This window comes from Drosophila sulfurigaster, chromosome X (genome assembly GCF_023558435.1).
Source record: "Drosophila sulfurigaster albostrigata strain 15112-1811.04 chromosome X, ASM2355843v2, whole genome shotgun sequence".
Lineage (NCBI taxonomy): Eukaryota > Metazoa > Arthropoda > Insecta > Diptera > Drosophilidae > Drosophila > Drosophila sulfurigaster.
The window spans coordinates 33,070,839-33,083,132 of NC_084885.1; the positions used below are offsets into that span (position 1 = coordinate 33,070,839).

The window sequence follows — 12,294 nt, forward strand, 5'->3', positions numbered from 1 at the left end:
CTCCGTGTCCCCGCCACCACCGACACCTTCATTGCTCATGCCGCTTTGGGGCTCCAGAACGATGGGGACTTTGTTTTCCGTACCGCAGTCATCCTCTCCCTCGCTGACGCTCTCAATATCCACAATGTTTTCTTTGGTACTATTATCTTTAGTTGGTCTTTGTTGCTTTTTGGGGTTTTTAGGATGCATGTTCGGAAAGATGGGTTTCTTTTTAAGAGTAGTGGCTCTCTCGATGCTTCGTTTTTTGATCATGCCAGCTTTGACTCCCTCCATGTCACTTTTGGTTTCTTCAGAATTTGGGTTATTGTTTTTGGGGTAACTAGGATGTTACTGATAATGGCTGGTTTATTGTCGGTTTGATTTGGCATCTTTCTTTTTGTTGTTTTGGCTCCCTCCGTGTCACTATTAGCCTTGTCTGTATCAGTTTTAATTTCTTTTAGTTCCAGTTTGTTGGCCAGGAACTTATTGGCTTGTTCTTTAATTTCTTGGAGGACTTCAGATTTTGGGTTATTGTGTTTGGGGGTAACTGGTATGTTACTGATAGTGGTTGGTTTATTGTCGGTTTGATTTTCTTTTTATTGTTTTGGCTCCCTCCATGTCACTATTAGTCTTGTCTGATTCGGTTTTCATTTCCTTTAATTCCAGTTTATTGGCCAGGAACTTCCTGGCTTGTTCCTTAACTTCTTGGAGGACTTCATCAGGATTTGGTTTTTTTGTCGTTTATTGGCGCGCGCAGGCGACTTGGCTGTTGTTTGCGGTGCGGCGCCGGCGGGGGCTAGTTGTCGTTCGGGGCGGAGGCGCTGAACAGAGTTTTAACTAAGTATGGGCTAAGTTAATTTAATTTCCACAGTAGTGGCAGCGCAGCAACACGTCCGCTCGGCTCGACGACTCGACACTCTCTCGTCCCTATCGGCAGTGGCCATTGCACAGGGGCCTAACTGTGCAAAACAGAGGGATACAGCTTACAGCTACCTTAATGTTAGTGCGACTCGCAGGTCGCGGTGACATAAGAGGGAGAGAGAAAGCTATCGTACAAGTCCCAACCGCCTTTTGTGTAGATATTCGCCTATTCCTTTCTGTCACGTATCCGCCCGTATGGACGGTCGTGTTGCGAGCAACTCGCAAGAGGACATGCTACGAATCGAAATGGCAGGGTATTGCAGGTAATGCTCCAGGTGATGACTTTAAATTAATAGATCGCAAACTGCGACAGTCTGGCATCTGGCCATAGGACCAGTATGCCAAGTCGCCGCAGTCGCGATCTATATGTGAAGTGGCTATGGCGTAGTAACAAATTTGTTTATAATCTATATAAATAATAAAAAAAAAAAACTGCCATATTGTAGATGGTCTGCATGCGCCGGGTGGCGCTTAGCTGGCCTAGCCAGCCTAGGCCAGGGGTAGTTGCGACAATGTGATTGGTCCAAGTTGTGTTGTGTGTGTTGACGTAGGGGTTTGGACCATATTAGCAGCTGATGGTGATGCGGGGGCCACGGTGCAATACTACACGCCTGCGTGCAGGAGTAGAGTGGCGGTGCATTTCCAACAGCGTATGATTTCCAGTGTGTGGAGTATTGGCTGCAAGCAGTTGACCATACGAGGGGGGTGCAGAGTGGGCTGCGGTGTTGTAGGACAGCAAGCAGTGGTCGACAAATCCACAGTTGCCCGCTAAGCTGTCTTGCTCGCGTCGACGCGGCAGCTGCAGCTGTTTGTATATTTCGGAGTAATATGCTTACAGCATCATCAATGTCTTTAAACAACGCTTTAATGGATACGGATGGACGTCGCATTTATCTAGCGGAAAACCGATTGCAGTGTGATTGCAATTCGGCAAAAACACTTCAAAACTGGCTGAAGGAACGCAGCACCGATATACCCGACTATATGGATATTAGATGCCGCAATTTACCTCAGAGCGTCATCGAGCTGCAGGAGAGTAAACTGTGTCAATCGCCACCTGACTGGACCGACTACATATACTACTTGATAGCAGCTGAAGTAATTCTGCTACTCGCACTCATCACCAAGGTTTCCTACGACTATTGGGTATTCAAAACATCGGGTTATTTGCCATGGCCAGCCAGCAAAATGCCAAAGTTGCCCTGTGACTGGCTGTGTGAATCGTAGTTCACACGACAGTGTTGAGTGCTGAATTATCATATTTAAAACATATCCAATGTGTTTACAACATGAACATGACAAAGTACTTTGTTATATACCGATTTCAATCAATGTGCCTTCTCTACACATATGTATGTAATTATAAACTGTTTTAAATGTTGATATATCAATAAAAAGAGTGAGTAGTATATTCTTATGCCTCTCTTTCACTCATACCATGTACAAATGCGTCATCGAATTGCGTATTCTCGAACCCAATTAGACAATATTACTAATCAAATGACTGAGCTTATGCACAATACTACAATTAACATGAGAGAATTCATCATAAGTAAATTTCAAGTTTGACCATCACGACAGCATCCAGTGTTGTTGGTATTACTTATTTGTTGTTACAAAATCCAAAAAAAAATAATTTAAAATTTATGATTCAAATTGGCGCGTTTTTTAGGGTTTTGTAGTATCCAATGACTAGGTGTATCTCTGCTTGCTGCTGATTTATGTTCGCCTAGTATTTCACCTACTGATTTGAAAATTTTTGACCTTACAACATCGAGTGGCCAACAACAACAATTATATTGGCAATTATTGTTGTAATTGCCTATTTGTTGCTGTTGTCGCAATATCCGAAAAAAATAATTTTAAATTTTAACGGGTTTGACTTTTGTGCATCGGTTGCTTTTAAGATTCAAATAGGCGCGCAAATCAAGTTTTTGTAGTTCTGGAAACGGACTGATGGCGCCACGTTCATTGATTTTGGCCGTTAAATTTCAAGTTCGAATATACAAGTGGGAACACTGCCTTCCTCGGCGATTCTCAAATGGTGTACCTAAGCATCTACTTGTGTCAAATGAGGATTTTTTTTTGGGGGTTTGTGATTTTTGGCGGTTGTTCAAATTTGAATTTAATTGAAGATTGACAACGCCCTTCTCATCGATTCTCAAGTTGTGTACCTAAGCATCTTATTCTAGCAAAACATTTTTTTTTTTTTTTGGGGCTTTTGGTTTTCTGTCATTAGATTTAAAATTTGAACTCATCTGTAAGCAACTTATGTTTTTGTTTAACACTTGCTTGACTTGAGTTTTGGGTCCGTCTGTGTATAGGAATGTTTGGTTGGGTAGACGGGCTTTGATATTGACAAAGTGTTTAAAAGATTATGTCGTTGGTTTTTATACCCGCTACCCATAGGGTTGAAGGGTATTATAACTTTGTGCCGGCAGGAAATGTATGTAACAGGTAGAAGGAGGCATCTCCGACCCTATAAAGTATACATATTAGAGATCAGCGTCAACAGCCGAGACGATCTAGCCATGTCCGTCTGTCCGTCCTCTTGTGTTGGCAAAAACACCTATTTACTAGGGGTCTGAGTTGCTTTGGCCGACAATCTGGTATATTATGCCGTCTATGGTATATTTTGAATGTGAAACTATATTGATATACCAAATATACAATTTGGTATATTTGTTTAGTATTTTTCGTATATTTTGAAAAATACCGTAATATTTTGCATTTATTCAAAATGGGTAGCGGGTATCTCACAGTCGAGCACACTCGACTGTAGCTCTCTAACTTGTTTTATTTATATTTTCATATCTTGGCGCACCAAATTTTTTTTGGTGCGATGGAAACAGCGATTTTGTCCGTTAAATTTGAAATTCGAATTAACAAGTTGGGAACATTGCCTTCCTCGGCGATTCTCAAGTGGTGTACCTAAGCATGTACTTGTGTAGAATAAAGATTTTTTTGGGGGTTTGTGATTTTTGGCAGTTAAGTTTCAAATTTGAATTTGATTGAAGATTGTCAACGCCCTTCTCATCGATTCTCAAGTTATGTACCTAAGCATCTTATTCAATCAAAAATATTTTTTTTTTTCTAATGGGCTTTTGATATGTTATGGTCACACAGTGAGTTATTTAAAATATATTTTTGTTGTGGCACAAAAATAGCAATTTCCATCGTATTCTACATATGCGGACTTGATTTAATTAAATAAAATAAAATCATAGTTATCAATTTCAAATTATAGTGTTTTGAATCATTTATTGTAATTATAATATTTGTAAATTTCATTAATGAAAAGTAGCACATTATGGAATCCAGGATGGGTCCAACGGTTTCAAATGCAGTCGCACCATACCCCAGTCGACGTTTTCCGGTTCTAAAGGCTTAAAAGAAATCCTCAGATTTGGATGCTTGAAGTGACGCTGTATCTGTAAGAATAATGAAATGAATACTTAAGAGTAGAAGACTTTCTGCACAACACTCACCAGCTTTTCGTTTTCATCTGTGTTGTGGCAATACAATGCTAAGGGCTGAGAACGATTCTTCAGTGTCGCCTCCACGAGACACCGGCTAAATTCAAAGAATTCATTGTGCAGCTTTATGCCTGATATATCCAGGATCTTTAGCGATGGACAGCTGGCTGCTACTTGCCCCAGCTTTGCCTCATTCAACATCACCCGATGGGCGATGATATCCAGTCGCTGCAAGTGTCTTAAATCCGTAATCAGTTTGTGTAGTTTATCGGCTGTGAAACAATGTTCTTCCAACAATGTCAATTGGTGCAGTGGCTCAGTTTGCATAATGTGGTCATGCGGTATTGCCATATGCGATCGTGAAATGTAATCTTATGTATGTCGCTGCCACGCTTCTCCAGCAGCATGCGCAAAATGTCATCGCGAAAATCCGCATAATAAGAATAGGACGCCCACTGGCAGTGAGCTCGCAGCTCGACTGTAACTCACCACTATTCGGCGTTTTCTGCTCTGGAGTGACACTGTCACAAGTATGCTGCTTACCCGAACGCAGGGACTCATTGCCTGATCGTCGTCATTGCATGACTCATCTTTGTCGATGGTCAATTTGATGCTGCAGTTCAATTCCTGCGGCTGTTTGCCGGAGTTTAGTGCAGGTGGTGGTGTGCACGCCTGCGCATTTCATGCACTTGAATGGGCGTCGGCAGTAGTTCTTCGTGTGTCCGTAGGCTTGGCAACGGTGGCACTGTGCAGGGTCGCGGGGCTTACAATGCTTCTCGACCACTACTGCTTGGTTTCCCAGTTCTTTAATGTTTAGGATTTGCTCATGGCTGCCGTCCGCATTGGTGTCAATCTCCACCTTAAACATGTTTAGTGGATTTTGCGAGATGCGGTGTTTCATACATTAAACTTAGTTGGCAACGCTTAGTATAAAAATACTGGAGTGAACATGTAATATTGAATTACCAATTCTGGTTACAATACATTAGGAAGAGGTAATACAATGCAATCCTTATACAAAACAAAACAAATCAGATCAAATCAAGTTAAATTCTTTGTTTAACTTCTGTTCAAAGTAAATTATTATTAAGTCAAGTCAAATTCAAATGTAAATGTAATATGAATTAAAACAAAACTTTGTTTATTTGGTTTTTAGGCAAGTTAAATTCAGTTAATTATTAAAATTAAGCCAAGTGAAATCCAAATGTAAATGTAATACGAAATTAAGAAATTAAGACAAAACTTTGGTTTGTTTCTTTGTTTTTAAGCAAGTTAAATTAAGTTAAATCAAATCAATTAATTAGTTCAAAGTAAATTATTAAGTCAAATCAAATTTAAATGTAAATGTAATACGAAATTAAGACAACTTTTTTTTCCTAATTAAGCTTGGTGACCAAGGATTGAATTTCCGTTAGAGCATCCTTTTGTTTAGTGGTCATCTGCCTACGGGATGCTAATTTGTAAAAATGGCAACCGCGGTAGGTTGCCACGTGATTTCCTCCGCAATTGACACACAGGCCGTCTACATCTCGGGGCTTTGAGCATGCGTGTGAGGGTGCTTACCAGCACATTTAAAGCATGTAAACTCCTTTGCCTGGCAATCCCTCATCATATGTTCAAAGCTTTGGCACTTATGGCATTGATAGGCTCTTCTTCTGGTGTTTGGGAGCTCAACTGTGACTTTGTAAGGTCCAAGTGTTTTTATATTTAGTACGTTTTTGTTGTTTGTTTGGTTTACTAGGTCTGCTTTAAAGGCGTTTGTTGGTTGACCTGAGAAACCTCCCTTTATATTTATAATGTGGCAGGGTGTATGTCCGTTCTTTTTTAGCTGTTCCGAAATCCAGTTGATGTCGGTTGCAGCGTGAAGTCCTTTTATGATTATTCTATACCTTTGTAGGTCGTTGATGTTTGGAATTTTATATTTAAGTTTTTCATCGAAACAAAGCTTCTGGAGTCCAACATGAGTGACAGAGTCTGAGGCATGGATCTCAAGTCCAAGTCCCGTATTTGCTCTGACCTGGAAACCACTTCCAAACAGCTGTGCAGCCTTGTTTAAAAGAGCATCCGCGTCGGCGATATATGGGATGATTATTTTTAGCGGTTTAATTTCATCGTTGTTGTCGTTGCTTGTTTCTATTTGGAGTCCCAGAACAGCGGGAGCTTCCTGTACCATTGTCCACTTAGACCTCTGTTCAGTAACGCAGTCATCCTCCCCCTCGCTGATGCTCTCGATGTCTACAACATGTCCTTCAGGATCATTATTGTTTTTTATTGACTCCTGCTGCACCTTGGGGATTCGTGGAATTTTTGGGAGTTTTGGGTGTAGGATGGGAGAGACAGATCTCTTTCCGAGAAAAGAGGCCCTCCCAGCGCCACGCCTCTTGGTCATCCCGACCTTGACTTCCTCCGTGTCCCCGCCACCACCGACACCTTCATTGCTCATGCCGCTTTGGGGCTCCAGAACGATGGGGACTTTGTTTTCCGTACCGCAGTCATCCTCTCCCTCGCTGACGCTCTCAATATCCACAATGTTTTCTTTGGTACTATTATCTTTAGTTGGTCTTTGTTGCTTTTTGGGGTTTTTAGGATGCATGTTCGGAAAGATGGGTTTCTTTTTAAGAGTAGTGGCTCTCTCGATGCTTCGTTTTTTGATCATGCCAGCTTTGACTCCCTCCATGTCACTTTTGGTTTCTTCAGAATTTGGGTTATTGTTTTTGGGGGTAACTAGGATGTTACTGATAATGGCTGGTTTATTGTCGGTTTGATTTGGCATCTTTCTTTTTGTTGTTTTGGCTCCCTCCGTGTCACTATTAGCCTTGTCTGTATCAGTTTTAATTTCTTTTAGTTCCAGTTTGTTGGCCAGGAACTTATTGGCTTGTTCTTTAATTTCTTGGAGGACTTCAGATTTTGGGTTATTGTGTTTGGGGGTAACTGGTATGTTACTGATAGTGGTTGGTTTATTGTCGGTTTGATTTTCTTTTTATTGTTTTGGCTCCCTCCATGTCACTATTAGTCTTGTCTGATTCGGTTTTCATTTCCTTTAATTCCAGTTTATTGGCCAGGAACTTCCTGGCTTGTTCCTTAACTTCTTGGAGGACTTCATCAGGATTTGGTTTTTTTTTGTCGTTTATTGGCGCGCGCAGGCGACTTGGCTGTTGTTTGCGGTGCGGCGCCGGCGGGGGGCTAGTTGTCGTTCGGGGGCGGAGGCGCTGAACAGAGTTTTAACTAAGTATGGGCTAAGTTAATTTAATTTCCACAGTAGTGGCAGCGCAGCAACACGTCCGCTCGGCTCGACGACTCGACACTCTCTCGTCCCTATCGGCAGTGGCCATTGCACAGGGGCCTAACTGTGCAAAACAGAGGGATACAGCTTACAGCTACCTTAATGTTAGTGCGACTCGCAGGTCGCGGTGACATAAGAGGGAGAGAGAAAGCTATCGTACAAGTCCCAACCGCCTTTTGTGTAGATATTCGCCTATTCCTTTCTGTCACGTATCCGCCCGTATGGACGGTCGTGTTGCGAGCAACTCGCAAGAGGACATGCTACGAATCGAAATGGCAGGATATTGCAGGTAATGCTCCAGGTGATGACTTTAAATTAATAGATCGCAAACTGCGACAGTCTGGCATCTGGCCATAGGACCAGTATGCCAAGTCGCCGCAGTCGCGAACTATATGTGTAGTGGCATGGCAAATACAAAAAATTAATTATAATCAATATAATAAAAAAAATTTGCCATTTAGTAGGTGTTGTGGAGATTGACGCATGATCCATTTCACATACATTTATACGAATTAAAAGGGACAGTTTATTAGCACATACACAGACGTGTGTATGTGCACACAATACACGAACATTAAGGACAGTCACTTGCAGACATGTAAGTGTGCCAATGCACATATTGATGGGTCATGCCCTTTAATTCTCTTATTTGACACTCTCTCACTTATTGCAATTTTTATGTCCCGTTCGAAGTTCTCTCTGTTCAACGGAGAACAGGTGAAGGGAAAGTGAGAGAGATTTTAGTGATGACACTTTTTGCGACTGAGATCACTTATTGAGAGCGCTGAGAGAACGCTGGTGAGAGCGCTGGTGAGAGCGGCTACTATGATGGCGGCGGTGGTGGGTGCAAAGTTCACCGAATTTTCACTGAGATTTTTATAATAATTAATTGCACTTTTTATATGAAAATCCGCACTTCACAATTTATTGATGGCGAATTTTGATGTTGTTTCGCCGTGTAGTAATGGTTTTTGTGTGGAGAGTTAGCCATTTGATGTTGTTAGCGGCTGTGTCGAGGCGGGGTCAAAGGTCAAAAAGTTTTCACTCTAACATGAGAGTCAACTTATGACCTTTGTTGTGTAAGTTTATGGCACGCGACACTAGCCTAGCATCAATATCCATGATGCAGCATGTCGATCAATTCCAGTGCGCCATATAATGTGACGCTACAGTGATATCGACGCTGCTGGATGTATGAACCGGCCGCGCTGGCTAGCGCGAACCTTAGCCTAGCATCTTGTCCAGTGTGGCAGTACGTTCGCCGTGGGTGGCCCAGTCCGTAGTTTCAATCTCGAGTCCAAGTCCTGAATTTGCTTTCGTTTGGAAACAACAAACTGTTGGTCTTATTGATGAGGTCTGACGCGTCGGCAATGTATGGGATGAGGATGTTTAGGGTGCTTAGGGGTTTATTCAACGATATCATGGTTTACTTCCCAAGTTTTATCCCAAGCCTGAATTTGCATTTACGATGTCATAAAGTTCGATTTTCAAAGGCAAATGGTTTGAGGGCAGTTTGTTAATGTTTTTGCTTCGTCTTTTTTCCAGCGCTTTTTTCAAACGATTTTGTGCAGCTCGATAGCATTGTCTAGCCTCTGTAGTGTGCGTCAAGAGTAAGTGGCGTTTGCATCGTTTCTTGTCATTCCATAGTGCTCTAGTTTCGTCATCTAATTCTAGGTTGTGTTCTTGTCGCTGTCTCTGGCGGTTTTGCTGTCTTGCTCGCGTCGACGCGGCAGCTGCAGCTGTTTGTATATTTCGGAGTAATATGCTTACTTTTTTTTTTGTATTTTATTGGCGCGCGCAGCTTGGTGGCTGGTTGTTGCGGCGGCGCCGGCGGGCTGTGGTTCGGGCGGGGCTGTCGGTTTAACAATGTTAACTTAATGTATTTGACTAATTTTCGCGCGTTGGCAGAAGACCGGCAAACACGTCCACTCGCCTCGAACTCTCGACACTCTCTTCTCGTCCCTGTCGGCAATGGCCATTGCACAGTGGGCCTAACTGTACAAAGCATAGGGATACAGCTACTAAGAGCTACCTTAATGCTAGGGGTGACATAGTAAGGAGTGAGAGAGATATCGTTTACACAGATCTATCGCCTTTTGATGACTTTTCGCTAATTCCTGTATATCACGTATCCGCCCCAAAGGGCGGCCGCGTTGCGAACGACTCGCAAAGGACATGCTGCGAATGGTAGTGTCAGGGTTTTGCAGGTGAAAATCTCCAGGAAGTGACTTTTTAACTTAATAGTCGCGAACTACGACAGTCTGGCATCTGGCCATAGGACCAGTATGCCAAGTCGCCGCAGTCGCGAACTATATGTGTAGTGGCATGGCAAATACAAAAAATTAATTATAATCAATATAATAAAAAAAATTTGCCATTTAGTAGGTGTTGTGCGTGCGCCGGGTGGCGCTTAGCTGGAGATTGACGCATGATCCATCCTAGGCCAGGGGTGGTTACGTCAATGTGTTTGGTCCGAGTTGGTGTGTGTGTTGGCATCGGAGGGCTGGACCGTATTGGCTGCTGATGGGGGTGCAGGGGCCACGGTGCAATACTACACGCCTGCGTGCAGGAGTAGAGTGGCGGTGCATTGCCAACAGCGTATGATTTCCAGTGTGTGGAGTATTGGCTGCAAGCAGTTGACCATACGAGGGGGGTGCAGAGTGGGCTGCGGTGTTGTAGGACAGCAAGCAGTGGTCGACAAATCCACAGTTGCCCGCTAAGCTGTCTTGCTCGCGTCGACGCGGCAGCTGCAGCTGCAGCTGTTTGTATATTTCGGAGTAATATGCTTACAGCATCATCAATGTCAGTGGCCACGTTAATCTCAGTTGTCAGGTGTATGGAGTTCTCAAGTGTCGTCTGGAAGCATCTGATATCAGCGCCTCTGGCCAGAAGCCTGGACTGCGCAAATTTGCATTTACACTGTCACAGAGTTCGATATTCAGCGGTAAATGGTCAGAGATCAGTTCAGTGCTAGATGAAATGTTTATGACGTTGCCATCAACGCCACTGGTGATGGCAAAGTCAATGGCCGACGGGCGTGACAAATCCCGGCAATTCGAACACACTGTCGTTGATTGGCGCTCGTGTTTCTGTGAGTATCATTATATTTATGGAGTTTCGTCTGATGTACATATCCAGTTCATTTATTTTATTTTTAACTCCACAGGCATTCCAGAAGGCGATTTTGAGGGTGTCTTGGCTATCTGGATCTGGCAGCACTCTTCGAATTGAGCCTGGGCCAGAGTCCAGATTTGGATAAGTTGCAGCATCATATATGTTTTTGTGCTGGATTTCGACTATCCAGATGATACTGTGCTGTTGCAGATTTTTGTGTTGATTGTGTTGACAAATGTCTGTCGTTTCGTACAACAGCGCTGTACGAAAGGACTCCGTCGTATTTTGCTGCCGGCTGCTGGGCATTTTGTTGGGACTGTATCGATTTGCGTTTTAAAAATTTCCAGGTTTGTTTGCTGTGTGCTGGTCAGTTGCTGTTTGTTTCATGGGTGTTTTTGTGGCCTTGTTTGTTTAAATTTGTTTGTTAGTAGTTTTGCTCGTGCCGCTTTGTACGTTGGACAACCCTTGTAGCTGCTAATGTGCACGCCTTTGCAATTTGCACATGTTGAATTATCGCTTCTTGGCTTTGTGCAGGTAGTTGACGTATGGCTACCTGCACATTTCATGCAGAGAAAGGGGCGTCTGCAGTAATTTTTCGTATGACCAAATGCCTGGCATCTATGGCATTGCGCTGGGTCAATTGGTTTGGATTGGCGTTCGACTGAAACCGTCTGGTAGCCCAGCTTCAGTTTGAGTATATCCTCGTGTGTGCCGTCTGGTTTTGGTTCGATTTCAATATATATATATTCAGTGGCCTGCCCGTGAAGCGATGCCTTATGCATCTTATATATCTCGCTTTATAGTCCACCTCAATGAGTCTGGCTGCCAGCCAGTCATTGGGTGTGCTGTGATGAATTTGGCGGATTATGATACGAAAACCTTTTTCGTTTCGTCGCTGATGTGTGAATAGCTGTGTTTCATTGTCATTTAAAATTTGCAGTACGGCATTGTAGGAATTGATGTCTTCGCATAGTATGCGGACACCGTCGCCGGGCATGGTTTTGGTCCGGAATTTACCCACAGATGGGTTTTTCGTCAGACTTTCTAGTATTGGCATGATCTGTGGCACCATTGGCAGAATTAGCGGTGGAATGTTTGTCGCTTTATCATTTGCTGCTATTTTAGCTAATTGGGGTTTGGTTTGCTTAGCAACATTTGTATTTTGTTGCCAATGTTGCGGTAGGTCGGAATCATTAACCTGCTGCTGTTGCTGTCGATATTGCTTAGCAACATTTTCATTTTGTTGCCGTAGGTCAGTTTTCTGCTTCTGTTGCTGTTGATATTGCGTATACGAGTTTGGTGGGCTATTTTGTTGGCGAGGGGATGTGAATTTCAGTTTTCTTTTCCTTTTTTCTAGGTGCAATTCAGTAGCAAAATTGCTTTTGAAGACAGGGGTATGAAAAGCTAACAGAGTTTTATTAAATTCAGGGTCAGAGGCATCCATGTCAGAAGATTTTCTTTTAATTGGCGTCAAAAATGAGTCTTAGTTTTGTTTGGTTAATGGTATTAGTAGTAGTAGTA

The 12,294-nt window shown here is 42.9% G+C and overlaps 1 protein-coding gene across 2 annotated transcripts; it reads right to left on the bottom strand.

Moving 5' to 3' along the window:
* Positions 1–4,010: 4,010 nt before the first annotated feature.
* Positions 4,011–4,796, bottom strand: LOC133849342 (uncharacterized). Of its 2 annotated transcripts, none has more exons than XM_062285354.1 (2): positions 4,389–4,796; positions 4,011–4,325 (listed from the first exon to the last, which is right to left on the bottom strand). In XM_062285354.1, exons 1-2 carry the CDS (start codon positions 4,725–4,727, stop codon positions 4,209–4,211), a joined length of 456 nt encoding a protein of 151 aa, XP_062141338.1. In that variant the 5' UTR covers positions 4,728–4,796; the 3' UTR covers positions 4,011–4,208. The 2 variants fall into 2 exon arrangements, with proteins under 2 accessions (XP_062141338.1, XP_062141337.1); XM_062285353.1 differs by having other exon boundaries at positions 4,131–4,331; positions 4,389–4,718.
* Positions 4,797–12,294: the final 7,498 nt, after the last annotated feature.

Coding starts and splice junctions, on each gene's coding strand:
- LOC133849342 (XM_062285354.1), bottom strand. CDS start 4,727: ATGGCAATACCGCATGACCACATTATGCAAACTGAGCCACTGCACCAA. Junction 4,326..4,388: donor CAGATGAAAACGAAAAGCTG/GTGAGTGTTGTG, acceptor TTACAGATACAG/CGTCACTTCAAGCATCCAAA.